This window comes from Cardiocondyla obscurior, linkage group LG10 (genome assembly GCF_019399895.1).
Source record: "Cardiocondyla obscurior isolate alpha-2009 linkage group LG10, Cobs3.1, whole genome shotgun sequence".
Taxonomy (NCBI): domain Eukaryota; kingdom Metazoa; phylum Arthropoda; class Insecta; order Hymenoptera; family Formicidae; genus Cardiocondyla; species Cardiocondyla obscurior.
In genome coordinates, this window is record NC_091873.1 from 601,480 (window position 1) to 627,783 (window position 26,304).

Sequence of the window (26,304 nt, forward strand, 5' to 3'; positions counted from 1 at the left end):
GATAATGTAAAAGAAAACGCACACTCTTCGTATGGAAAAGACGCGCTAGCGTCAGGAAGCGGCATGCAACTTGCCATGCCCAATCAAGCAGTCTCACATTTTTCTGTCGCCGATTCAGTTCGGCCCGCATAAATTTTACTCGCGACAGCAAGAGTGTGGGTTCTCTCAAGCACGAGCAGAGCGGTGCGTGTGCGAGCGTTATTAGATCCAGGAACCACGTGGACATTCATGTCCAGCGATCTGGCAAAATTGTTAGGCATCAAAGGAATGCATACGGCCACCGCACTCGCGGGAGTGGGTGACACAGTAGTTAAAACGGTATCTTCGACTGCGCACATTAGCATTGCCGCCGACGCTCAAGGCAAATTAGCGATTAAAACTGCGGCGCTTGTTTTAAAGAAAATTACTTCTTACATACCAAAATGCAAGCTACCCATGCAAGCATAGCCGCATTTAGAAAATCTGAAATTAGCCAACGACCCATCGAATGATGACCCTATTAATTTGCTCATAGGCGCGAATGTATACGGGGACGTGCTTCGCGAGGGACTCATTAAAGGAAGGCAAAACGAGCCATTTGCACAGAACACGTTATTCGGGTGGGTAATAAGCTGAGATCTCGGACAACCGGCGACACGCGTAAACACGGTTGTATCGCATCATTGCATATCGAATGATGAGCTTGCAGCGTCACTAAAGGCGTTTTGGGAAATTGAAGAGATTCCTCAGCGGGCAGTTGAGTCGGAGGAAGATAGGATATGTGAGGAGCATTTTAAAAGAACACATTCACGCGACGCTCATGGGCGATATATCGTTAGAATACCGTTTAAAGTTTCGTTACCCTTAGACATTGGCGAGACGCGACACATCGCGGAAGCTACATTAAAACGAATTGAAGCGCGAATGGCGCAACACGTGAATCACCGTGAATTATACGTTGACTTTATGAAAGAATACCGTATTTTAAATCACATGACACGATTAAGTAATCTACCGAGAAAAATTGTCGACACCGCGAAGCCCATATTTCTGCCGCATCATCCTGTTATAAGAGCGGATAGTCAAACAACGAAACTTAGAGTCGTGTTTAATGCATCGGCAAAAACAAATAAAAATCTAACTCTTAACGAATAGATGTATACCGGACCCGCGTTGCAGAACGATTTATTTAATATTTTAATGAACTGGCGAGAGTACAGGTACGTTTTTGCGGCCAACGTGGCAAAAATGTATCGACAAATTTGCGTGAACGAGCTCGATGTACTCTATCAATGTATTGTCTGGCGCGACACTCCACAATCACCGGTGGAGGAATATGCACTATTAACGGTGACCTACGGTACGCGGTCCGCGCCGTTTCTCGCTCTTTGCGTTTTGCGTCAGTTGGTGGCGGATGAAAGTGAGAAATATCCGATGGGTGCCCTCGTCTTGCAGCAAGACACATTTGTCGATGATGTGCTGTTCGGTGAACACGATAAACAAAAAATTATACAGGCAAAAACTGAGTTAATCTCATTACTCGCGAGGGGAGGATTTACGGCGCGAAAGTGGGCCAGCAATGATCAATATTTGTTACAGGGAATAAGCCCTGCCGATCACGGGCTCGCGTGGAACGCTCCAATACAGGAGAGCGAGGGAATAAAAATATTAGGGCTTCTGTGGAATCCCGAACGGGACGCGTTTGAATTCAAGGTTAATTTCGAAGCTCCGAGAAAAATAACAAAGAGAACGGTTCTCTTAGTAATAGCGCGATTGTACGATCCGATGGGATGAATATCGCCAATTGTAATTGTTGGAAAAATTCAGATGCAAGCTCTTTGGGCACACAAATACGCGTGGGACGACGAGTTACCTACGCACATTAATTCGACAATGAAACAGTATTTTTCGTCACTAAAACAAATCGCGAATATTACGGTCCCACGGTGGACGCAGTTTGCTCAAGGGGAGGAAATACAACTTCACGGATTCTCCGATGCCTCCGAACAGGCGTACGGAGCAGTCATTTATCTAAGAGTAATCACCAAGGAAGGTCGAATCATTGTGTCATTGCTCGCAAGCAAAACGAGGGTAGCCCCCATTAAACAATTAAGTATCCCGCGGCTTGAGCTGCAAGCGGCCATTCTTTTGGCGCGACTCACGGTAGCGACGCGGCGAGCACGAACGCTGGCTCAAGTACCGGTTCAATGCTGGTGCGATTCAAGTATCGTATTGGCCTGGCTTAGACAGCATCCATCGAAATGGAAACAATTTATCGCAAATAGAGTGTCCGAAATACAAACGCTACTTCCGGACACTGAGTGGCGTCATGTTCTGAGCGAGTCGAATCCCGCGGACTTGCTGTCGCGAGGCAAGCCAGCAAGCGAGTTAATGAATTTAGAAATTTGGTGGAAAGGCCCGACGTGGCTCAAACAATCAAGTAATTATTGGCCGTCACAACTCGTGGACGGGTCAATGGATACGACTTTAGAAAGAAAAACAGCGCGGTGTAATGTGCACATGGCACACCCGGCAGGCGACATATTAGCACAAGTATTTGAGCGGATTTCGTCGTGGACGAGAATACTACGAACGGTCGCGAGAGTAATCAAATTTGTAAAAATACTAAAAAGTAAAATCAAAGCACAAGTCCGCTCGAGCGCAGACATAACCGCGCAAAACTTAAATGAAACCGAACGATTAATTATGGAATATTTACAACGGCGAATGTTCCCAGAGGAGAGGGAGGCTATAATTAACAAAACACCTATCAAAAAATCGAGTAAACTTATCGCTCTAAACCCATTTATAGAGAACGGACTCATTCGGGTGGGCGGTCGGCTGGCTAATTCAAGTTTACAATACGAAGCGAAACACCCGGTAGTGTTATCCCGACATACAGTCACGATCCGAATAATAGAAGACGCACATCGTAGATGCATACACGGGGGCGTCAAGCTCACCCTCAGTACTCTTCGACAAGAGTATTAAGTACTCAACGCAAGAGCTCAAGTTAAAACGGTTGTACATAATTGTATTAGATGCGCGAAAATTAGAGGGAAATTAACATGTCAAATTATGGCAAATTTACCGTCAATGCGAGTCACTAGACCCAAAAAAGTGTTCGAAAATTGCGGCGTAGATTATGCAGGCCCACTGCAGGTTCGCATAGCGGGCGGACGGGGACAAAAATCACACGCGTGTTATATTGTTATTTTTGTATGTTGCGCAGTAAAAGCGGTACACCTTGAAATATCAACAAACTATTCAACCGAAGCGTTTATCGCGGCACTGCAACGCTTTATCTCACGAAGAGGTACGCCAGCTAAATTAATAAGTGATTACGGCACAAATTTTCGCGGTGCGGAACAAGAGTTGAGACGCAGCGCGGATGCGATTTGTAAGGAAAAAACGGTACAAGAATTTATCACAAACAAGCGAATAACATGGCAATTTAATCCACCCGCCGACCCGCACTTCGGGGGTCTGTGGGAAGCGGGAGTAAAAAGTGTGAAAGGACACTTAAAACGTATTATGGGAGATAAAACGCCGACACTCGAAGAACTCAGCACCTTGCTTTGTCAAATCGAAGCAGCCTTGAACTCGCGACCTCTTGGACCGTTAACGGACAATATCGACGACTTACGCGTTTTAACACCTGGAAACTTTTTAACCGGAGACGCGTTAACGGCGATTCCACAACCATCCCTTATAGAGGTACCGAAAAATCGATTGTCAAGGTGGCAAGATATACAACAGTGCATGGAACGCTTTTGGGTTCAATGGTCGAGCGATTATTTACAATCATTGCAACAGCGCACAAAGTGGCGTGTGGAACAAGAAAATGTAAAGCCGGGGCAAATGGTGCTTTTGCGACAACCAAATTTGCCGCCTACTAAGTGGTTAATCGGGCGAATTGAGGAATGTCACTCGAATGCAGACGGAAAAATTCGTACCGTACAAATTAGAACCGCAAAATCAATATATTTGCGTCTGATTACGCAAATCGCGTTGTTGCCTATCGAATTAGCTGATAATGAAAAGAAGTCGAGTGACAGTCTTCATTCCTTCCAAAACAGCGAGAAAACTGTAAATATAGATTTAGAGGATAGAAAAAATTAAAAAGCGATAATTAGGAAATGTTGTAACGCGTGTATGTATTAAGATAAAATTAAATGAGTGATCGAGACATTAGGCGACAGTGCAGCGTGCATTCTATATCAAAAATTGTGTGAAGCAACTACAAAATTAAATTGATTGGACTCGCGATGAGTCCAAGGCGGGCGGTTTGTAAGAGATTTAAAGTAAGCGCGTGAAGGAAATTATAATTGACGAACAGCGGCGCTGGAAGCGAAATGGGCGATAGAGCGGGATCGCCGTGAGAGCACAGTAGTAGCAATTTGGCAAGCAAACCTATAGGATTCGAGTTTTTGTAACCGTGACGATTTTGCAAGTAAGACGGAAAAGAACAAAGTTAAGGCGTGTTAAAATTCGTGATCACACATCAGTTGTCACACGGTATCGTCTTGCCGTTAAAAAAGGAACGTGGCGATCCAAAAGTAAATCTGTGAAACAAAGAAGAAAATAAAGCAAGGCCGTCTAGGCCATCTTCACGAGCACGTGAGATATGCGTGAAATTTAACTCCAAACGTTCCTTCTCATACAATATTATTCAGCGGAAACTTTAAACTTTAATTAATAAAAATTATTTTTTGACAATTAGCTCCTAACTTTTGTTGCTTTTCAACAAATGCCTTGATTCTTGTTTGACAAAAATAAAACTTTAAAACGTTACTTCAGTTTCGTTTCCCTTAAAAAAAAAAAAAATAATTTTGTTTTTCCTTTCCTTTACTTTTTTTTGGGGGAGGGTTATTCTACTAATGGCGTTAATTATCACATCTGTCTAACGCGCACAGAGGAGAAACATCACTTCTTTCGCCCGCCGCCTTTTAGTTACGGTGGTTTAATTACGATGCTTTAATTGCAAGTTTTATCGGCGAGTGCGAGCTGTAAAATTAAGTATCTCGTCCGAGAAGTGAATTGGAAAATACGTTCCGCTATTCTTAATACAAGTTATGTTTAATGTAAATAAAAATATACATAATTTATTATAATCCCTTTGTCGTGAAATCGCGGCGTTTCATCTTGAAGATCTCGGATATTCGATTTTCCGCGCGCGCCCTCATTATTCTTATTATTATAATCGATTCCAAGCCCGGAGAAGAACTTTTATTGGCGGCCGCCGTAACGAAAGCTTCTCATCCGTTGCGATCCATCTTCGCTACCCTTCAGAGAGTCGGTAGCTACGCTTTTCCCCCGCGCCGTCCGAAATTGGATGAGATCGCGCGAACTCATTATACCCGCTCGGCTCCGTCCGGCGATTTGCATAAATTTTCCACGACAGGGAACGAAATTACCCGCAAACTGTGGCGGACGGTGAAGTTCCGGCCTGCTCTAAGCACCCGCTAACGACGCGAACGCGGAGGACATGTGTGCATGAACCGCATTGTTCGAGTTACGCGAATTAACCTTTTGCGTTTCGACGATGCTGGAACAACATGAAACTCCGGGGCGGATAAATATAATGATACCCGCTCGGAAATTAGAAACACGGCTAACGTATTTCCCAAAGCGCAGAAAACTGCCGCGCAACAAATAAAACCCCGATGTTTTGCTGCGCTTCCGGTTTATTTGTAATTTTATCCGTAAAAAAATTTGATAATTTTAACGCGTAACGTTTGATAATTACTATTTATGTTAAAAAAAAAATATCTGAAATATTATTTTGCGCATCCGTTCGATCTTGCAACAACGTTTTAGTATTCCAGCCGGAAGCAAGCCGTGCCGTGCGATAAGCAAATAAATAAAATAATAAAATTTCGCACATTAACGTTACCCGAGATTTCATTTCGCGCGACTCGGTGTAAACCCGCGCCTCGTAATAGCTTCATGCACTTTTTAGTAGCGACGTATACTATGAACTTCATCGATAATCTGGCATCATAGAGCAGCCCGACGTCATGATTTAATACCAGCTGTTGCAGCGCCATTAGTCGAGCTCGTATAATTTCCAGCCTCCGCATTATTCGCTTTAAAAAACTTTCCGATGCTTGTGGTTTACGTACGCTTTCTCGTTGCTGCCGGTTAACTCGCCCGACAGGCGGAAAAAATCCGTCGCGCGTGTAAGTGAAAATATGAAAATAGATAATATACACGTACGCGCGCGCTGATGCAAATATCGGTGAATCTACGTCTACACCCGCACGAACTCGTCGGATGAACTTAACGTCATTGATTAAGCAACGCCGAGTGTGTGCGCTGCGCATCGCAAAGCTTAAGGGTCCCGATAAATTTATCGCGCTCGGAAGAAACGGACGGTCGAGTCGAAAATCTAACACAACTAAAGTAGATAATTAAAAAATTAAATTATAATATTAAAAGCCGCTGTCAAAAAAGAAGAACCGAAACGGAGTCTCATTCGTTTGAGTTGTTTAAAATATTATAAATAGATTTGTCAATATTATTTTTAATTGTATTTAAATTATTTATCAACGAAGGAAGGTTTTATAATATATGTGCAACTGTGGAGATTGTGCTTCGTATATCTACCCACATAATGACGGAGGTTAACAGAAATATCCTATTAATGACAGTCCATTAGGCTGCCAGCTCAAATTTTCCCCAATAAACCCTTTCCGAGTTACGCGCTCACTCTCAGGATCACTTTCATTGAAAAGATAAACTTACTTTGTCTTATACAGGGTGTCCCAGGGTTAGTGTGACAACGCTCGTGGAGTGATAGATCTCGACAAATTAAGCGTAAAAGTTTTATATCATTTTACGTTTTTTCAAATTATAGTCGAGATATGAACTTTTAAAAATTAATAAAATACAGCGAATAAGTTCCACGCTCTAGTAGAAAATAGCACAGCCAGAAAAGATATTTTAATAGTGTTGCTATATCAAGAGGTTCACAAGGCAAATGGAGAGAGCAGTTAACACAATGAAAAGAATAAACGAAAATAAAAATACTTTATTTGTTCCTGTTATTTATAAATGTCCTAAATTGGTAATTAAACCTGTGGAAGAAAAATTGATTATTGAATAAGCGGTTCTCTTTTTTTTAAGGCGGTTCTCTGTAAGGCGGTTCTCTTTGTAAAGCGGTTTTCTCTGTAAAGCGGTTTTCCCAGCAAATATTTCGGCGGTTGTCTATGCGGTTATCAATACGGATAATTTCGTAGCGGGTGAACTGAGAGAGAGAGAGAGAGTGAGTGGACGAAAAGCCATCTCCTTATCGCCTCTTAATAAGCGGGGTACAGAAAAGAAAGAGAGAGAGAGAGAGAAAGAGAAAGAGAACAACGAAATAATAACCTCAGCCTCTTTCTTTTCATCAGATTCCTGTATATAATCAACTCAGAAGAGTTGATTCTCTGCCGTAGGAAATGTAGAAAAAAGCAACATACCTTTTGTATGAACTAAATTTTATTTCAGCTTAGAAAACACAAAATCGTATAATATAATAATTCGAGTATCGTTCTTCGACCTAGTCTCTATCAATCTTGCGAAAAACAGTAAGAACATAAGAAGATCGCTTCTTCTTCTTGCAGGCTCAGACCTCTCCTAGTCTCCGAGTGGGGGCCTGGCCATTCACCATGCGCTAGCAAATCTTTCAAGCAGCGCGCAATTCAAATCATCTCCGGTCGTTGACGCAACATTCCGCCCGCCTTCGACAATCAGTTTGTCGAATTAATCTCTGTAATAGGAAGTAGGCAAACCTTTGTGATCGGCCTTTTATAGGTTGAGGTTTGAGTCTTCAAAGTAAGGACTCTGACTAGTCCATCATCTCCGGTGTGTAGCTCTATTACCCTTGCAAGTGGCCATTTCCCTGGTGGGTACCTTTCATCGGTTATTAGAACTAATGATCCTTTCTTAATGTTATGTGAGGGATGATGCCATTTTGCTACAGCCTGTAATCTTTGGAGACACTCCGATTGCCAACGTTTCCAAAAAATATCTAACTTTTGTCGCAAAAGTTGCCAGCGAGTAAGACGTGAGGTTTTTTCATCAGACAGGTTCGGTTCTGGGATGATTGCCATTGCGTCTCCCGTCAAGAAATGCCCCGGAGTGAGGGCTGAGCAATCTGATATATCCTCCGTTAACGGACTTAGGGGTCTTGAGTTTAAAACACTCTCTATTTGTATGATGATGGTTGTCATCTCTTCAAAAGTAAGTATAGTATCCTTTAACATTCGTCGTAGGTGAAACTTGACTGACTTTACAGCACTCTCCCACTTTCCACCAAAGTGTGGTGCTGACGGTGGATTAAAGTGCCATTTCGTTCCGTCGTTTGCGAGTAGGTTAGCCAATTTATGAAGTTCCTCTGATGAGCTGTCGAACATTCGCCTTAACTCGGCATCAGCACCAACAAAATTGGTGCCGCAATCGCTCAGGAGTGTTGCACAGATTCCTCTTCTTCCTGTGAATCTCTTGAAAGCGGCTATAAAGGCATCTGTAGAATAGTCGGTGACTACTTCAATATGTAATGCAGACGTAGCAAGACAAACGAAGATGGCTAGATAGCCTTTGTACGTGCGTGCCGCCCGCCCTTTCCAAGTCTTCAACTGAATAGGGCCAGCATAATCCAGTCCAGTATTTAAGAAGGCTCGTCCAGGAGATACTCTAGCAGCTGGGAGCTGTCCCATTTGTTGTTGTGCTCGTAGGCCTCTATAACGAGCGCATGTCACACACTTAAGTATGTAGGAACGAACAGGTATCCTACCTCCAATAATCCAGAATTTGTTTCGAATTAGATTCAGCGTTACCTGTGTGCCACCATGTAAGGTTTTATAGTGAGCATCATTAATTATAAGTGATGTCAAGGGAGAACATTTTGGAAGGATATACTGATGCTTTGCGTCAGCATCAATTAGTGCATTGTTTAAGCGTCCACCGACTCTTAGTAATCCGTCTTGGTCAATAAATGGTAATAATCTTATTAATGGGTTAGACTTGGATAATTTCTCACCCCTTTGAATTACACGGAGTTCATACTGAAACCATGTCCTTTGCACTATACCAATCAATGCTTTGATACTATTTTCTAATTCGGCTGGCGTTAGCGCAATTTGTTTCTGCGAAGAATCCGATTTTTTACTCGAGCCATTGATGAAACGAAAGCAGTAAGCAACCACTCTTTTCAGCTTCGTGAAAGAAGAATATCTTGTTAGGAGCTCCCAGCAAGGAGGATTTGACATCGCTGTTGTTAATATATTTCCTGGTCGCTCTTCCAAGTCTCCGTCTACGCTCGGTGGTTCCTCTTCTGCTAGCCAATATACTTTTGGTTTTGAAAGCCAGATAGGACCATTCCACCATAAAGGGTGAATCTTCAGTTGATCCGGTCTTAATCCTCTTGTAGCACAATCGGCCGGATTCTGCTTTCCAGGAATATAATTCCAGGTACAATTCGGAAGAAGATTATGAATTGATGTTATTCTATTGTGAATGAAGTCCTTATATCTTGAAGGATGTGACTTCAACCAAGTTAAAACCAATGAGGAGTCTGACCAGCAGGTAATGCTTGTAATGGGGAGGTCAAGAGCTTTGCTTGAAGTTACGACTAGTCTCGCCAGCAAGAGTGCGGCTGTAAGCTCCAAGCGCGGTATGGTAAGACGTTTCAGAGGACTAACCTTGGTTTTGGCACATAACAATTGTGATGTGATGCCATCTTCCTTTGTCGTAACTCTAAGATAAACGGCGGCTGCCATTGCCAACTGTGAGGCGTCAGCGAATCCATGTAGTTCCACTGAGAAATTACATCGTACATTTCGTATCCATCTTGGTATCTTTAAATTATTTAGATCCAGTAGCTGTTGACGAAAAAGTAACCATTTTTGTTGTAAATTATCCGGTAATGGTTTATCCCATCCGATTTTTATAACCCAAATTTCTTGAAGAATGATTTTGGCTTTGATAATGACAGGCGCGGTTAACCCCAAGGGGTCATAGATTCTGGCAATATCCGATGCTATATTTCTCTTTGAAAATATCGTGAACTTTGAGGGAAGTACAGAAAAGAGAAACTCATCTGTAGTTGGTTTCCATCCAACGCCGAGTATTTTATGAAAGTTGACATCGGTCTCCACGAGTAAGGATGACTGCGTTGATTTATTAGGTAAAATCTCCGGATGGTTACTGCTCCACTTTTGCAACGGAAATTTGCCAGACCCGCAAAGTCCTATCAATTGTTGTATTACTTCCTTGGCTTCATTAAGGGATTCAGCACCTCCAAAAACGTCATCGACGTATCTCCCTCTTGTCATGGGAGTAACTGCTAAAGGATATCGGTCCCCTTCGTCTTTCACTAACTGCTGCAGCGTCCGCATGGCCAAGAACGGAGCGCAATTTAGCCCATAAGTCACTGTTGTTAGGCAGTATGAATTTATTCTTCCATCTCGTTCCTGCCAAAGTATTCTTTGGTAATTCCAATCATCTGAGTGAAGTGAAATTTGTCGAAACATCTTCTCCACATCTGTGGAGAAGAGAACCTTGTGCGTCCTTATCCAAATAAGAATATCTATGATATCCCTTTGTAATTTTGTTCCCTGAAACATTACGTCATTGAGCGATAAACCTGTTGAAGTGCGACTAGAGCCATTAAACACAACTCTTAATTTAGTTGTGCTACTCTCCGCTCGCATTACTCCATGATGTGGTAAGTAAAAGTGAGGCTTTTCTTGGTGTTCTGTTAGAACCATGTGGCCTAAGTTGAGGTACTCACTAAGAAAGTCAGAATATAGCTGATAAAATTCCAGATTCTGGGTAAACCGTTGTGACATTCTGTTTAAACAGCTGAGAGCGATTGACTTTGACTCTCCTAATTTCGTGGGATCTGAAGAAAAAGGAAGCCGCACAATATAACGTCCGTCCTTATCGCGTCTATGAGTTGAAAGAAAATGTTGTTCGCACTTTTCGTCCTCCTCGTTAAGTACTATAGTATCTGTTACAGAGACTTCTTCCTGATGCCAAAACTTGGTAAGTATTTCTTGTAACTCTACATCTTTTGTACAATGGTGAGCATAAACGTAGTCTTGCGTATCAATATTTGAATAAGTTGGCCCGGATATGACCCAACCGAATAGCGTTTGTTGAGCTAACGGCGAAGCATTGTCTCCTAATATCAAGCCCGGCTTAATTATGACACCGTAGAAATCTGCTCTTATAATTATGTCTATAGGACTTGAGATCATAAACTGAGGATCGGCTAATTGAAGTTTCTTGATATGCGGCCATGTGCTATGCTCTAAATTGTAAGGAGGTAACCTTGTAGTAAGGCGTGGTAGAATATATGCTTGAATCTCACAATTACTATTTGCATCATATAATGACTGAATCGGAATGGTAACTTGACCCTTAGTGTAACCAGAGAAGGTGCCTCCGATTCCTGATAAAGGTATCGCTGCTGTTTTTCTTTTTAGTTTGGCACGTTGAATAAGATTCTCTGAAATAAAAGACAGTTGTGATCCTTGATCAATAAGTATACGTACTGAAAATAATACCCCATCAGGATTTCGGATTGAGGCTCGACAGGTCGCAAGTAAAGTTAATGATCGTGCGTATTTGTTCAGTGAAGAATGGTGTATACATGTCTTGAGAGTGTTCACTTGAGGAGGCAAATCTTGTTGAATTAATTGTCAATTTGTCTGATCAATCTTATTATTCGTTTCTTGAGAAGAGGATGACGCGTTGGTTATCTGCGAAGCATTGGTTACCGTGGCAGATGGTAGGGCTTGGCCTTCATGTATGGAAGTATGATGTCTTTTACCGCATTTATAGCAGCGTCTAACAGATTTGCAATTCCTAATTATATGTGTACCAAGACAATTAAGACATCTTCGGTTTTTCATGACAAAATCCAGTCGTTGTTTTACAGTTTTGATTAAGTATTTGTTGCAATTAGATAATGCATGATTTTCATTGCAGATCGGACAGATACTTGTAACGTGATTTGATTGAGGATTAACTACCTGGAGGGCCGTTCTATTGAACGGCTTTCGAAATTGCGGTATAGCCGATTTCTTAGTGGTCTCAATAGTGGAGACAGCCTTCATGCATTCAGCAGCGGCTGCTCTTCCGATCAAAAATTCCTCAAATTCGTCTATTTTAGGATAAGTTCTAGATGCACCTAGCGATAACTCCCAGGCCTCTCTTGTTTCAGTATCCAACAATCCAGAAAAGTGGTGGATAATCATTGGGTCCCAAAATTTTACTTGACATCCCAATGCTTCCAGCGATCCTAGAGATTCCAGCAAATCACTTAAAAGTGACCTTAAACCAGCAGCACTTTTTACCTTCAGTGGCTTGAGTTGAGCGAGACGATCAAGCTCTGCGTTTATTAAAAAGCGTTTGTTCTCATATCTTGAAACTAACAGCTTCCAAGCCAGTCGAAAATTATCACCTTGAGCCTTTAAGTTCTTTATAATCTTTGCAGCTTCTCCTGTCAAACTAGTTTTTAAAAACTGCATCTTTTCCGCCTCTGATAATGCAGTATGAGATCTAATTACAGAAACAAATAAATCTTGAAAGGCAGGCCATGATTGATAGTCTCCGGAGAAGGTAGGAATCTTAACACGTGGTAAAGAATTGCGGTGAATGTGACTAGAACCTATGCATGATTCTAAATTTTCCTTTTCGCTAGACACTCCTGAGATTTCTAAGTCATCGTCCTGGGCGAGCAACTTCGCTCGAGCATATATGTAAAACGCTTGGCATCTCTCGTATAACTTCTCCTTCATGTAAGGATGATCCTTTATAGCTAGGCTTTCATTTAAACAAAGATCCTCATGCTCGATTTGAAATTTGTTCCAATTTGAATCAAGCATAGTTAGCTGTGACTGTGCTAACTGACGGCTCATCGGTGAGGCTTCTTCATCATTTAGATCTGTAGCCGCTTGGATCCAATTGAATCGACTTCGTTGCAGTAGAATTCTAGCCTCAACTGGAGCCATATCGTGTCACAACCAATACCTCTTGTTTGATAAACCCTTGCAAGTATGAGATTATGCTATAGTATCAATATCTGATAACTCTCTTTCCTTTCGGCAAACCTGTCAAAAAGGTTAAGTTTTAGAAAATGTCAAATTATAAAGAAAACCTAAAAGAAAAGTGAGAATAAATTTAACTAAATAGTAAAAGATCTTAAAGAGCATTGATACCAATTTAGGAATTTATATCCGGCTCGAAGGACCAAAAATGTTGCTATATCAAGAGGTTCACAAGACAAATGGAGAGAGCAGTTAACACAATGAAAAGAATAAACGAAAATAAAAATACTTTATTTGTTCCTGTTAATTATAAATGTCCTAAATTGGTAATTAAACCTGTGGAAGAAAAATTGATTATTGAATAAGCGGTTCTCTTTTTTTTAAGGCGGTTCTCTGTAAGGCGGTTCTCTTTGTAAAGCGGTTTTCTCTGTAAAGCGGTTTTCCCAGCAAATATTTCGGCGGTTGTCTATGCGGTTATCAATACGGATAATTTCGTAGCGGGTGAACTGAGAGAGAGAGAGAGTGAGTGGACGAAAAGCCATCTCCTTATCGCCTCTTAATAAGCGGGGTACAGAAAAGAAAGAGAGAGAGAGAGAAAGAGAAAGAGAACAACGAAATAATAACCTCAGCCTCTTTCTTTTCATCAGATTCCTGTATATAATCAACTCAGAAGAGTTGATTCTCTGCCGTAGGAAATGTAGAAAAAAGCAACATACCTTTTGTATGAACTAAATTTTATTTCAGCTTAGAAAACACAAAATCGTATAATATAATAATTCGAGTATCGTTCTTCGACCTAGTCTCTATCAATCTTGCGAAAAACAGTAAGAACATAAGAAGATCGCTTCTTCTTCTTGCAGGCTCAGACCTCTCCTAGTCTCCGAGTGGGGGCCTGGCCATTCACCATGCGCTAGCAAATCTTTCAAGCAGCGCGCAATTCAAATCATCTCCGGTCGTTGACGCAACAAATAGTTTAGGCGAAGTTACTGGTACTTGTATGGCAATAGTACTATTTGAACATTCACAAGAAATGTGTGTCATAATCAGCTAAATTACTGAAAGATTGAGTATTCTACTAACGGCTCATTTTGAATGGAGCTTGACAAAAAAACACCAATGTGCTGCAGCGTAGTACGGTGACCGTACGCTTTGCGCAGCACGATTACATGGCTCTTTGTTGGTGTCCAAAGCAGCGGTTTGGAATTCAGATGTAAAGATTATAATAATTAAGAAAAAAAAAAAAGCTAAGCCCTTGAGTCTCTGAAACCTCATAGCCCATTAGTCAATACGTTTAAAAAAAATTTTTGAACACATAAAATATATTGATAAACATTTTTTTATTATTTATTATAAGCAACAATTCACAGCATTTATATATCAAATTTAATAAAATTAAAGTTAATAAAAAACAATATTTATATGTTTTTTAATTTAAACGTTTTATAAATAATTAAAATAAAACTTTGTTATAATGAAGAGTTTGTTTGTTTTTTGTGTCATATTAATCTGAAACATAGTTTAAATTAATCAATTAAAATAAAACCAAAAAAATCTAAACTAAATGGTTAGATTGGTACCTGCGTGCGTCCACGCTTTCTTTTTTAAGGTGTCCTAGGCAGTTCGTGCCGCGGCACCATGGGGTTTAATTCTTCTTTATTATCATTGCCACCCAAATCCTGCAAAAATAAAACATAAAATAAATTAAGTAAAATTAATTTAATTAAAATAAAAAAAAAATATATAAAAATAAGATTACCTTATTAATGCAGCTGTCGCCGCACTTGCAGTTGTTATTGCATAATAGTTTTTTTTGCGACAGCCGCACATTCGGGTTGCGCATGTTTTTTTGCAGTTGCAACTGTTTATTATATTATTTTTATTTAATTTTTCTTCTAATTTACGTACTCTTTCTTTGAGCTCATTCAATTCTTTTATTATATTTTCTTGGTTTGATTGTTCTTTTCTGAAAAAAATATAAAAAGTTATAAAAAATCCGAAAATAATATAGAAATTGGATGCGATAACCATTCGCCAGAGTTACTATTAGTTTAATAAATAAATTAATAAATAAAATAAAATTTTTGAAGTCATTTTAATCTGCAACATAGAAAATTACATTTAAATTAATTAATTAAAATAAAACAAAAAAAATTTAGATTAAGTGTTAGATTGGTACCTGTTTGCGTTCACGCTTTCCTTTTCATGGTGTTCTAGGCAGTTCGTTTCGTGGCATCATGGGGTTGAATTCTTTATTATTTTTATCATTGCCACCCAAATCCTGCAAATAAAATACATAAAATAAAATACATAAAATTAAATTAATTAAAATAAATAAAAAAAATATGAAAATAAGTTTACCTTGTTCGTGCAGTCTTTGCCGCACTTGCAGTTGTTATTGCAATTTACTTTTTTTTTCGGCATCCGCACATCCTTGTCGTGCAATTTTTTTTACAATTGCAACTATATTCTGGTTCTTTGTTATTTTTTTTTTCAAGTGTTCGCACCCTTTCTTCCAAATTTTTAATTCTTTGTAACAGTTCGTGGTTGCAGCTATCTTGTTTTCTGAAAATAATTATTACAGTTTATTATTTCAAAAAACGTATACATTACTTTAATTTTTTACGTTTTTTTTTTACGTATAAATATAAATTATTTTAATTTTTTTTACTTACTGTGAACTACTCGAACTGCAAGTCTCCATAGTTTTTTTTATAATTTTTAATGTCAGGAATAGAGTCTTGAATCAACGAACTCAAGCCCCCCTTTGTTAGTTATCTTAGATTTTGCTACCCGTGAGTCACGTATATCAATATTCGCGTTGCGTGACTTCTCGGCCGTTCTTTTGTGATCCTATCCTCATATACTTATCAAGTTCCGCGGCTCTTTATTTACGGACCTTTTCAACAGGTTATGGGCCCAGATAATATACGCGAGTGCCGCGAAATTCATAACAAGCCAGTTAAACTGTTTGTGAGTGCGCTCAGTAGTGAAAATTATGGCAACAATGTCAAGTGTAGTGATGGACGTCAAGACAAGAATTTCAAGATTTTTTCTTGTCTTGTCTTGATTTTTCAAGACAAGAAAACTAATTTTTTATACTTGATAAAATCGAGACAAGACAAGATTTGTTGCTTCAAGCTCAAGAAAAATCAAACAAGATTCTTGATTCTTGAAAACAGAAATTATGCAGTTATACATATATTTAAAAATACGTATTACAATTTTATAATATAAAACGGAGTAATTAAACAAAAATATTTGTTTATAATATGATAAACTATTTACAAATTAGAGCGAATTTTGTCATTCAAATCGCAAGTGAACCAAGATTGCAGACATAATTGACTTCTGGCAGAATCTTCATTCAATTTGTTTCTATGTTTACGTATACAAATTGCCGTTCTGGAAAATAATCTTTCTGCTGGAACTGATGTAGCAGGAATAGATAAAAAGTCACGGGCCATTCGAGATAGGCATGGATATCGAGCATTATTTTTTTTCCACCACTCAAGGATGTCTTCTTTATAATCGATTCGTTTTTCATTGGAATAAGACTCTATTTCGTATTTCCAATCATCAATTAGATCTAATTGTTGCTCAGAATGCTTTTCGAATAGCATATTAAAATCGATCGCATCATTACTTAATTCTGAACAAGCATCGCTGCAATACATTTGTTTGGCTTCATTCGAATCAGAATCATTTTCTTGAAACTGTGCCTTAGGTATGTAATATTTTTCTTTAAAAATATTTTCAAACTTCTGCTTCGAACTTTCAAATAACTCGTTTCCCCATGAAGTTTTTCTAAACGTTTCTAATTTATGCCTAGGATCAAGAATAAGGATTATGCAATAAATCCAATTAGTTTTAATATAATGTTTTAACATCTTGTCCCTTCCTGCTTGTAATGCTAACAATAGCGTTTTATCTAATTGCGTTCGATCTAGTTTTGAATCTAAATTAAAAATGGTTTTTTCAATTTTATCAACCAATAAATTAAAACCGATCAAAACTTTCGGTAGGGTTACATATTTTTCTCCACCTAAAATAGTACTAAATTCTTTGAAATCGTGGAGAAAAACATAAACTTTTTTAATAAGTAACCAATCCTCATTTAACAATTTTAGATGCTTTACATTTTCGATATTGTCACAAAACATTTCAAGGGCTGGTTTTAAATGTAAACAATATGCAAGCATATCAGCCGTTGAATTCCATTGTGTTCTAACATCCATCACAGGATTGCTATATTTTAAACTAACAATTTCACAAAATCCACGTAATTTTAAGCTTAAATTTTCAGAGTTTTTTATTTTTGAAAGGAGACTACGCAATTTATTGACCGATGTAGATGTATCTTCAAAATCATCAATATCATCATGTTCATTATCATCTAATTCATTATCTGTATTATTTTGATTACTTATTTTTAACATGGACATAATATCCTGAACTGCAAGATTAATTACATGAGCGAAACATCTGAAGTGTTGATCATTAACATCTATATTTGGCAATAACGCAGCTAATTCATGAATAAATTTCGTATTAGCTGAAGCATTATCTACAGTAATTCCAATGATTTTATTTGCTATGGACAAATTATTTTGCATAATTGTATTTTTGAAAATATATGCAATATCTTTTCCCGTGTGTTTGCCATGAGATGGAACAAAATCGAGCACGATTGACTGCAGATTCCACTCATCATCAATGAAATGGATAGTTATTCCATAAAACGATTTATTTGCTACTGACGTCCATCCATCAATAGTAAAACTAAACTGAGACTGATTGTTGTTTAAAGTTTTAAAAACTGATTTCTGCATAATAGAAAATGTATTCAAAATTAAACTGCGCATTGCTTTTCTTTGAGGTACTTTTAGACGAGGATTTATGTACTCAAATACAGATTTAGTAAATTCGTCATCGAAAAAACTAAATGGTAGATGCTTTCTTGCCACTAATTCCACAAGTAAAGAATTGAATTTTTCTTGAGAATATTCTTTGGTTGTTGACGGCTAAAAATAATTAAAAATTGCAAATAATATAACTTTATACATAAATCATATATACAAGGCAAAATTGTTAACATCATGTTAATAGAATTAGACGATTCTGAAACATTTTTATATAAAGTTTATATGGTAATATAATTTTTACAATAAAAATAACTTTAAATAGAAATAAATATAAAAATTAAACAATGAAAATATAAATTATAAAAACATATACTTATCAATAAATATATAAATAAATATATAAAAATAAAAAATATTTTAATCTTTAATAAAAAAATAAAAAGTTACTTTATACCTTCAATACTTCAGATGAAAAATACTTTGTAATATTTGACGAGTTTTGTCTCTGATTCTGATTGATTTCAAAATATTCTTTTTTGTGAAAATTTGCCAAATGTCTTTGAATTCCTGACGTATTGGAATTTTTCATTTTTATTTGTACGTTTTGATTTTTTTTCTTGCACAATTTACATGTAGCAACTTTATCATTTCAGGAACAATGTTTATCAATAAATTTTGTGATCTCAAAGTAATTGGCAAACTTTGTTTTACTTTTTTTTGCATTTGCTACACTTATAGTCCCACTTGATGTTGAGGCACTTTCTAGTAACTCTACTGACTCTTCAGTCTCGAAATCATCGGGAATAGATGGTTCTGATGGTTCATTCACTAAATAAATTATATATAAATATTTGTTATAATTTAGAATTAGCGGAAAAGTCGGAAAATAAATTTTATTTTAATTAAATAATTTTTGTATTAATTAATCAATTGTAATTATATGTATATAATTGTATATAATATATTATCTATGTATCTATATTTATATATTTTTTTGTGCAAGCTGCTGTTAAGTTTAATACTTACTTTCATCAATGTTTCTCTTTTTGGACAGATTTCTTTGTTCGTCCATGATAAAATTGCTACGAGTAACTTTTTTATCACTATCACGGGTTCACGGGTATCGCCAAGCATTAACACGTTCCGTATCAATGTTACCAGGCTGTTGCCAGCATCACTGCTTCATTTGTTTTAACATTCACCGATCATTGTGCAAAAGACAGCGAGATAAAAGAGTGTCTCGCGCTAACGCGCTAAATGTAGTACCCAGACAGGAACGTATGCAGAAAAATTGTAGTTTTATTTTAATATGAAAGTAATAGGTATATTATATTGCGCAATAATACTACATAATAAATTTTTATACAATAAAATTTTTAACTTGAAAATTAAGATGTAAATAAAAATTCATCGATATTATAATAAGTATCAAGAATCTTGCAAGAATCTTGCAAGAATCAAGAATCAAGACAAGAAATTTACTGTCGAGATCAAGACTGTAATAATTCTTGATTGAAAAATGTCAAGACAAGACAAGAACATTCGATTCTTGTCTTGGCTTGTCTCGAATCCATCACTAGTCAAGTGCACAGAACATTGAAAAACTAGACGGTGCAAACTTTGAATCATGGAAACTCATGATGAAGAGTGTGCTGATCTGCAACGAATTGTGGCCCTACGCAAGTGGAGCGGTAGTAAAAACGGAACAGAATCAAACTGAGTGGACGACAAAGGATCAGAAGGCCTTGACGCTGATAACCCTGAGTGTCAAGAGCAGTCAACTGAGCCATATCAAACGAGCCGAGTCAGCAAAGGAGGCATGGAACCTACTAGTACAACTATATGAGTCAAGGGGTCCCGTAAGGAAAGCCAGCTTATACAAAAAGCTTTACCGCATGCGAAAAGATTTGGCACAGAGCATGACGTCATACATTAGCTCTTTCTGTGACATTTCGGAAAAATTAAAAGAAGCAGGAATAGACATACCCGATGAGCTGCAATCTATAATGATTCTGAATTCTCTGCCTTCTGAATATGAAAACTTTTGTATTGCCATCGAATCACGTGATGCTATACCAAACGTAGAAGCTCTGAAGTCCAAACTGATAGAAGAGGAAGCGAGACAAAAAGAACGAGATGCCAATCACAGCACTCAAGAGAAAAACGACGCATTAATCGCTAAAGACAAATTTAAATCATTTAATAAATATGTTAAGTAAAACCAGCGGGATTCTAAAAATAAATTAAAGTTTTCAGGAAAATGCTTTAAATGCGACAAAGTAGGACACCGTGCAGCGGATTGCAGAAGCGAAAAGAGACAGACGCACAAAGCAAACGCGGAGGATGCGATGTCTGCGGCCGTACTCTCCTTGGAAGCGCATCACTCAAATGAATGGTGTCTGGACAGCGGAGCCACGCGTCATATGTGCAACGATCCGAAGAAGTTTTTTCAACTAACTGAAGACGCGGACTGCCAAGTATTTACTGCAACCAACCAAAGCATGAGGCCAGCCGGAACAGGCACAGTAAAGCTAAGTGTAAAATCTAGAGGAAATGCAGTAAGCCATCTAAAATTACAAGATACCCTCTTAGTTCCTGAATTTCGGAACAATTTGCTTTCAATATCTTGCATGACGGACAACGATTATACCGTTGTATTTACTAAAGACTTTGCAGAAGTCAAGCGCAAAGATGGAACTGTGGCAATTAGAGCAAAAAGGCAAGGCCATTTATACGTTACGAGCCCCGCACATACGGATGCAAACAATGCCACCGCACTGGACTCTACCACGGAAGATACAAAACAACTTAGATGGCACGAGAGATATGGACATCTGAACTATCAGGATCTCAATAAACTGAAACGAGAAAAAATGGTCCAAAATATGAGCATGGAGCCCATACGAGAAAAATTAAACTGTGAAGTATGCGACAAAGCGAAGATCCATCAATTACCGTATACCGAGTCGACGAGCCACTCCAAAGAAAAACTCGGATTAATACATTCAGACATTTGTGGTCCCTTTAACGTTGAATCCATAGGAGGAGCGAAATATTTCGCAACATTTATAGACGATCACACAAGATATACGCAAGTGGTCATGCTAAAGAAGCGCTCAGACATTCTGAACGCCTTCAGGATTTATAAGAAAAGAGTTGAAAAAGAAACCGGTTGCCCAATCAAAAAGATCCGCACCGACAACGCCAAAGAATATGTATCAAGGGAATTCACCGAATATCTTGAAACCGAAGGTATTAGACGACAATTAAGTGTGGAATACACTCTACAACAAAACAGAATCGCCGAAAGAGCGAACCACACTCTCGTGGAAATGGCTCGCTGCATGCTGATACAATCAAATCTACCAAAAAGCTTATGGGGCGAAGCGATAAACACAGCTACATTTATAAGAAATAGATGCCCATCAAGAAAACTTGGGAACATTACACCAACGGAAGCATGGACTGGCACGAAACCATACGTAGGTTTCATGCGCATCTTTGGAAGCAAAGTAATCGCTTTGAACAAAGAAGGTAAACGCAATAAATTTGAACCCAAAGGAGAAGAGTACATTTTAGTCGGATATTCTGAAGAATCAAAGGCTTATCGCCTCTGGAAACCGAAGACTAGAAAAGTTATTAAACGAAGAGATGTGCGTTTTCATGAAAAATTAAGTAAAGAAAACAGGCGAACCAACGATTACTTTGAAGCACCTACAGATATCCTGGGAACCGTCGAGCAACACGCGAAGAAGGAAACACCACATTCAACAGTCTCCAAGACTGAAAGGCAGGACATCAAAGAAGACAACACGGAAGATTATGCGACCTCACCGAAGGCGGAATTTTTCGAAAACGAAGGAATACGAGATACTTACAAGCGAGGTCCCGGACGGCCTCGAGTCCAACGAACCGGCCGACCAGGAAGACCAAGAAAATTATTCCAAGAGGCAGCTAATCTTATCCACAAAAAAGATCTCGATGAACCCGACAGCGTAGAAGACATCTACAACAGGGAAGATAAGGATTTATGACTAGCAGCGATGGAAGATGAATATAATTCACTCATACAAAATAATACATGGACGCTTGTGGAACGTTTGCAGGACGCTAGAATTTTATCCAATAGATGGGTATTTAAGTTAAAACGCAAGCAAAACGGAGAAATTGACCGCTATAAAGCAAGACTGGTAGTACGCGGAAATGAGCAGCGAAAAGGAATAGACTTCGGAGAAGTTTTCTCACCCGTAGCAAGATTTGAAACTATTCGCACCTTTTTAGCTGCAAGTGTTCAAAATAAAATGCACGTACATCATATGGATGTTATCTCCGCATACGTCCAAGGGGACCTGTCCACAACCATCTACATGAACCAGCCGGAAGGTCTCGAAATCAAGGGTCAAGAAGACAAAGTATGCTCTCTACAACGGCCACTTTATGGCCTAAAGCAATCTGGCCGTGAATGGTATAAGAAGCTGGATACTTACCTGTCAAGCATCGGCATGAAGAAAACTCAAACGGATCCATGTGTATATGTAGACAGCGATGCAGAAAGCGACGTAATAATTATTGTCTATGTTGACGACTTATTAATAGGTTCGCGCGATATTCATAAATTAAATGAAAGAAAACGACAAATGCAGCAGATGTTCAAAATGAACGACTTAGGCCCATTAAGTAATATTTTAGGTGTAAACATAGAACGTGACGGGCCCACAGGAAAAATTAAACTTACTCAAACCAGGTACATCAATGACTTGCTCGCGAAGTTTGAAGTGCAAGATTGCAAGCCAGCATCGACCCCCATCGAACAAGGTGTCAAGGTCACCAAAGAAGATCGACCAAAAACAGAAAAGGAACTCTTAAAAATGCAAAATAAACCATACAGGGAACTGATCGGTGGACTAATCTATTTAGCCAACGCTACTCGTCCCGACCTGGCATTCACCGCAAGCATGTTGAGCCGATTCTGCTCTCAACCTGGACTAGCACATTGGAAACTAGCGAAACGAGCCCTACGCTATCTTAAGGAAACTGCGAATTTAGGTATTATTTACGAAACGGATAGCAATAAATTACATGCATACGTCGACGCTGACTAGAGCAGTGACATCGATGACCGAAGATCTTTTACAGGAAGTGTCGTGATTTTAGCAAACGGACCGATCAGCTGGCAAGCAAAGAAACAATGTTCTGTGGTATTATCAACCATGGAGGCCGAATACATGAGATTGTCTGAAGTCACGAGAGAAATTATTTACTTGAAAGGACTATTGCGACACAGGAAACTATCAAATTGTATAGATAATTGTACTACAATTTATTGCGATAATCAAAGTGCGATAGTATTAAGCAAAGATTCCGTACATCATTGTAAGAGTAAACATATCGATTTGAGATATCATTTTGTTAAAGAAGTCCAGGAACAGGGCGAAATCAAAATTACGTATACGAGTACAGACTCAATGACGGCGGATATACTTACCAAACCTTTATCGACAATTAAACATTACCGCTGTATAAAACAATTAAATTTAGTGAGTACGTCGATAGGAGGGGTGTCAGGAATAGAGTCTTGAATCAACGAACTCAAGCCCCCCTTTGTTAGTTATCTTAGATTTTGCTACCCGTGAGTCACGTATACCAATATTCGCGCTGCGTGACTTCTCGGCCGTTCTTTTGTGATCCTATCCTCATATACTTATCAAGTTCCGCGGCTCTTTATTTACGGACCTTTTCAACATTTAATTTTATTAATTTTGTAAAACTACTACTGACTACTATACGGGAGAGTGCCGCGCTTACCTTTATATATGCCTACTATTTACAGACAATTTTAGAATTTCTTTTGTCTGTTCGCTCGCGAGTCGTTATCCTCTGTGTTCTTCTTTTCGGTTATTATAATAAATATATAATAAATATATTTACGTACAGTGGCCTCGTCATAGCCAAGAAAAATTAATAAACTGCTTTTATAATTCTTTAAATATTATTGTACGAGATTTCGCGCGATCCCGCAATAATTAATAGAAATGCTCAGCACTGAGCTCGACGCGGTGTACGGCACGAAAATAGACAGAATGGTCAATAACGAGAAAGAGAGTGAGCAAATGAACAGGAAAGATAAAAAATGTATTTGACGGTTGAGCAACTCAACGAAATACAAAAGATAAATTTGAACTGCAAAGACTGGTCAAAAAAAGTCGATCGGAGATCTTCGGAACTCGGCTAAACGCGTCGGAAATCTTCTGGAGCGATGAACTTCGTCGTCCGATCGACGGAGATCTTGCCGCGAACGTCAGAAATCTTGATGCGCGAGCCGATTAAATTCGCGAACGCGAATCTCTGCAATTCAAAGTTTAACAAAAAAAAAAAGAAAGAAAATACAAATAGCTAAATCTCGCGATTGAATACAATTAAATTGCAATCGTCGATATTCGCGGTGAAAACTGAGAACGGAGAGTGTCCTCAACGTCGGTTTTTTCGGTGATAACGGAGCGAGCTGCTTGAAAGAGAACAATACCAGAGTTTGAGCGATTCTTCGCCGAACGGAGCTCAGGGTTTTTGGAAGCAGGGAGAGGAAATCGAGGAAGGATCAAGGGAAACCGGATAACATTGGAATGAACGGAATAGAAGAAGCAACCGAAGCAGCGACAAACACGAAACGGCTCAAGGAGACTGACAAGAATAATATAAGAGAATAACATACGAATGATAACACCTAAGTATCGCGATCGAAGCAGCCTTTTCGCACGAGAGAAATATAATATAGAAAATTTACTTTAATTCTCTGGCGATTAAACAATTATCTTTGATGATGATAGTATTTTTCACTTTTTTTGTCACTTATGGCAATATTTTTTTCACCCTTTTTTTTTAAATTTTCTAATTGTTTTAAGATTTCTTTGTTTTCGCACGACTCTTACTTTCTGAAAATAATATCTATTGTTATAAAAAGATATTAAACACGTATACTATTGGTTGTATTAGTCCGATAAATAAAATTAAACTTTATAAAATAATAAATAAAATAAAACTTTGTTTCCAATAAAGAGTCATTTTAATCTGATACATATTTAAAATTAATCAATTAAAATAAAACCAAAAAAATGGTTAGATTCGTTAATGTAAAGACCAAGAAGGCCTAATCCACCAGTAGTAGAGCCACAGATGCAATCCAAAAACATTAATGTTTCCGATACCAAGTTGAAATTTGTTTTATTATTTTGATTTCTTAGAAAATTCTACGAAAAAGAAAATTAATATTAATATCGAAAAAATGGATTACAATAAAAATATAAAAATTTATTTAGTACCTGTAATTCTCTATTGTGATTCTCACAAAGTAACTGTAAGAAACGCAAAATGGGCTGCATCACTAGAACTTTAGGACTCAGCTGGCCTTCTTCTTTCTCAGCACCAGATGAACTGCCACTTTTATTTCTGTCTGATTTTTCACTTATGTCGTCTAACGCGTTATTCGCTGCGTCTTCTCCAGGTGCAAAACCATTACGCATGTTTGCGTATCCCTGTACATTGGACGCTGCGACCTGATTTAACTCTTTGTGCATCTCATCGGTTATTACCATTCCATTAAGCTTTCCTACATACGTACAATAAACGTTTAATAAATTTATTATATATATAAAATTAATCGGCACACTTACGAACGCTTGTCGTAACATATAAATAAATATAAAACATTAATTAGATAGAAAGCAATAACTTATTATATTTCCGAGTCATATTATTTTATCTCATACCTGATCCACGTTTTCGTGACAACTTGTCTACATCTTTGCTCTCTTTATCTTTGTGTGCTTTCACTGCCATATCAGATGTATTCACTGTTACTGTAGCTTTAATCTCTTGTTGAGAATCTTTCATTTTATCGTAAAATACCTACAGGGAAATAATAATGTAAAATAATAATCGATTTCATCATTTACGTATAATAAAATAAATGTAAGATTATTTTCCTTAAAGAATGATTGACTTAAATTGCCACCCATTAATTTATTAAATATACTTCTTTGTATAATAGGATTCCCACCTTCTAAGAGTGCGATACCTAGTTCCACGACTTCTACAAATATACTCGGAGAGTGTACGCTCTTAATCACCAATTCTACCACTAAATCTGAAGCACCCTCGCGATCGAGATGAGTTTGCACATCGTGCATCGTTCTTCCAGCCCGGCTTAATATTTTCGCTATAAATAACAATTGTGAATTTTTAATTATAAATAGTATTTAAATATCTAAAAAATAGTATCTAAGTATTTAAATAATTATATTACATATGCTCAATCTTATAACTTACCTCCTGGACCATGAGTAATAGTAGTGCTACGAGTTACTCCAATTTCAACATTCTCTGGATTTTGCGTAAAACTTTTGCCGAAGTAACGCGTTAAAAGATTA

At 38.1% G+C, this 26,304-nt stretch overlaps 4 protein-coding genes across 4 annotated transcripts; 2 read left to right on the plus strand and 2 right to left on the minus strand.

Moving 5' to 3' along the window:
* Positions 1-228: 228 nt before the first annotated feature.
* LOC139106181 (uncharacterized) lies at positions 229-1,134 on the plus strand. Its single transcript, XM_070662744.1, has 2 exons — positions 229-361; positions 689-1,134. The coding sequence occupies exons 1-2, from the start codon at positions 229-231 to the stop codon at positions 1,132-1,134; spliced, it is 579 nt and encodes a 192-aa protein (XP_070518845.1).
* LOC139106182 (uncharacterized) lies at positions 1,135-4,101 on the plus strand. The gene is made up of 3 exons (XM_070662745.1): positions 1,135-1,692; positions 1,807-2,947; positions 3,212-4,101. Exons 1-3 carry the CDS (start codon positions 1,135-1,137, stop codon positions 4,099-4,101), a joined length of 2,589 nt encoding a protein of 862 aa, XP_070518846.1.
* A 3,611-nt stretch (positions 4,102-7,712) lies between these two features.
* LOC139106184 (uncharacterized) lies at positions 7,713-12,983 on the minus strand. The gene is made up of 2 exons (XM_070662746.1): positions 11,852-12,983; positions 7,713-11,476 (listed from the first exon to the last, which is right to left on the minus strand). Exons 1-2 carry the CDS (start codon positions 12,981-12,983, stop codon positions 7,713-7,715), a joined length of 4,896 nt encoding a protein of 1,631 aa, XP_070518847.1.
* Positions 12,984-24,746: 11,763 nt separating this feature from the next.
* Positions 24,747-26,304, minus strand: LOC139106029 (inositol 1,4,5-trisphosphate receptor-like). The gene is made up of 4 exons (XM_070662483.1): positions 26,204-26,304; positions 25,645-26,093; positions 25,198-25,484; positions 24,747-25,125 (listed from the first exon to the last, which is right to left on the minus strand). Exons 2-4 carry the CDS (start codon positions 25,766-25,768, stop codon positions 24,964-24,966), a joined length of 573 nt encoding a protein of 190 aa, XP_070518584.1. The 5' UTR covers positions 25,769-26,093; positions 26,204-26,304; the 3' UTR covers positions 24,747-24,963.

Bases quoted from the DNA above. Each gene is read 5' to 3' on its own strand.
- LOC139106181 (XM_070662744.1), top strand. From the start codon at position 229: ATGTCCAGCGATCTGGCAAAATTGTTAGGCATCAAAGGAATGCATACG. The intron at 362-688 runs GCAAATTAGCGA...ATGAGCTTGCAG, and splicing joins CATTGCCGCCGACGCTCAAG to CGTCACTAAAGGCGTTTTGG.
- LOC139106182 (XM_070662745.1), top strand. From the start codon at position 1,135: ATGTATACCGGACCCGCGTTGCAGAACGATTTATTTAATATTTTAATG. The intron at 1,693-1,806 runs GTTAATTTCGAA...GGAAAAATTCAG, and splicing joins GGGACGCGTTTGAATTCAAG to ATGCAAGCTCTTTGGGCACA. The intron at 2,948-3,211 runs GTACTCTTCGAC...TATGTTGCGCAG, and splicing joins GGGCGTCAAGCTCACCCTCA to TAAAAGCGGTACACCTTGAA.
- LOC139106184 (XM_070662746.1), bottom strand. From the start codon at position 12,983: ATGGCTCCAGTTGAGGCTAGAATTCTACTGCAACGAAGTCGATTCAAT. The intron at 11,477-11,851 runs GTACACATATAA...CTTTTATTTCAG, and splicing joins AAGATGTCTTAATTGTCTTG to AGAATCTTATTCAACGTGCC.
- LOC139106029 (XM_070662483.1), bottom strand. From the start codon at position 25,768: ATGAAAGATTCTCAACAAGAGATTAAAGCTACAGTAACAGTGAATACA. The intron at 25,485-25,644 runs GTATGAGATAAA...GTACGTATGTAG, and splicing joins GTCACGAAAACGTGGATCAG to GAAAGCTTAATGGAATGGTA. The intron at 25,126-25,197 runs GTACTAAATAAA...TCTTTTTCGTAG, and splicing joins ATCACAATAGAGAATTACAG to AATTTTCTAAGAAATCAAAA.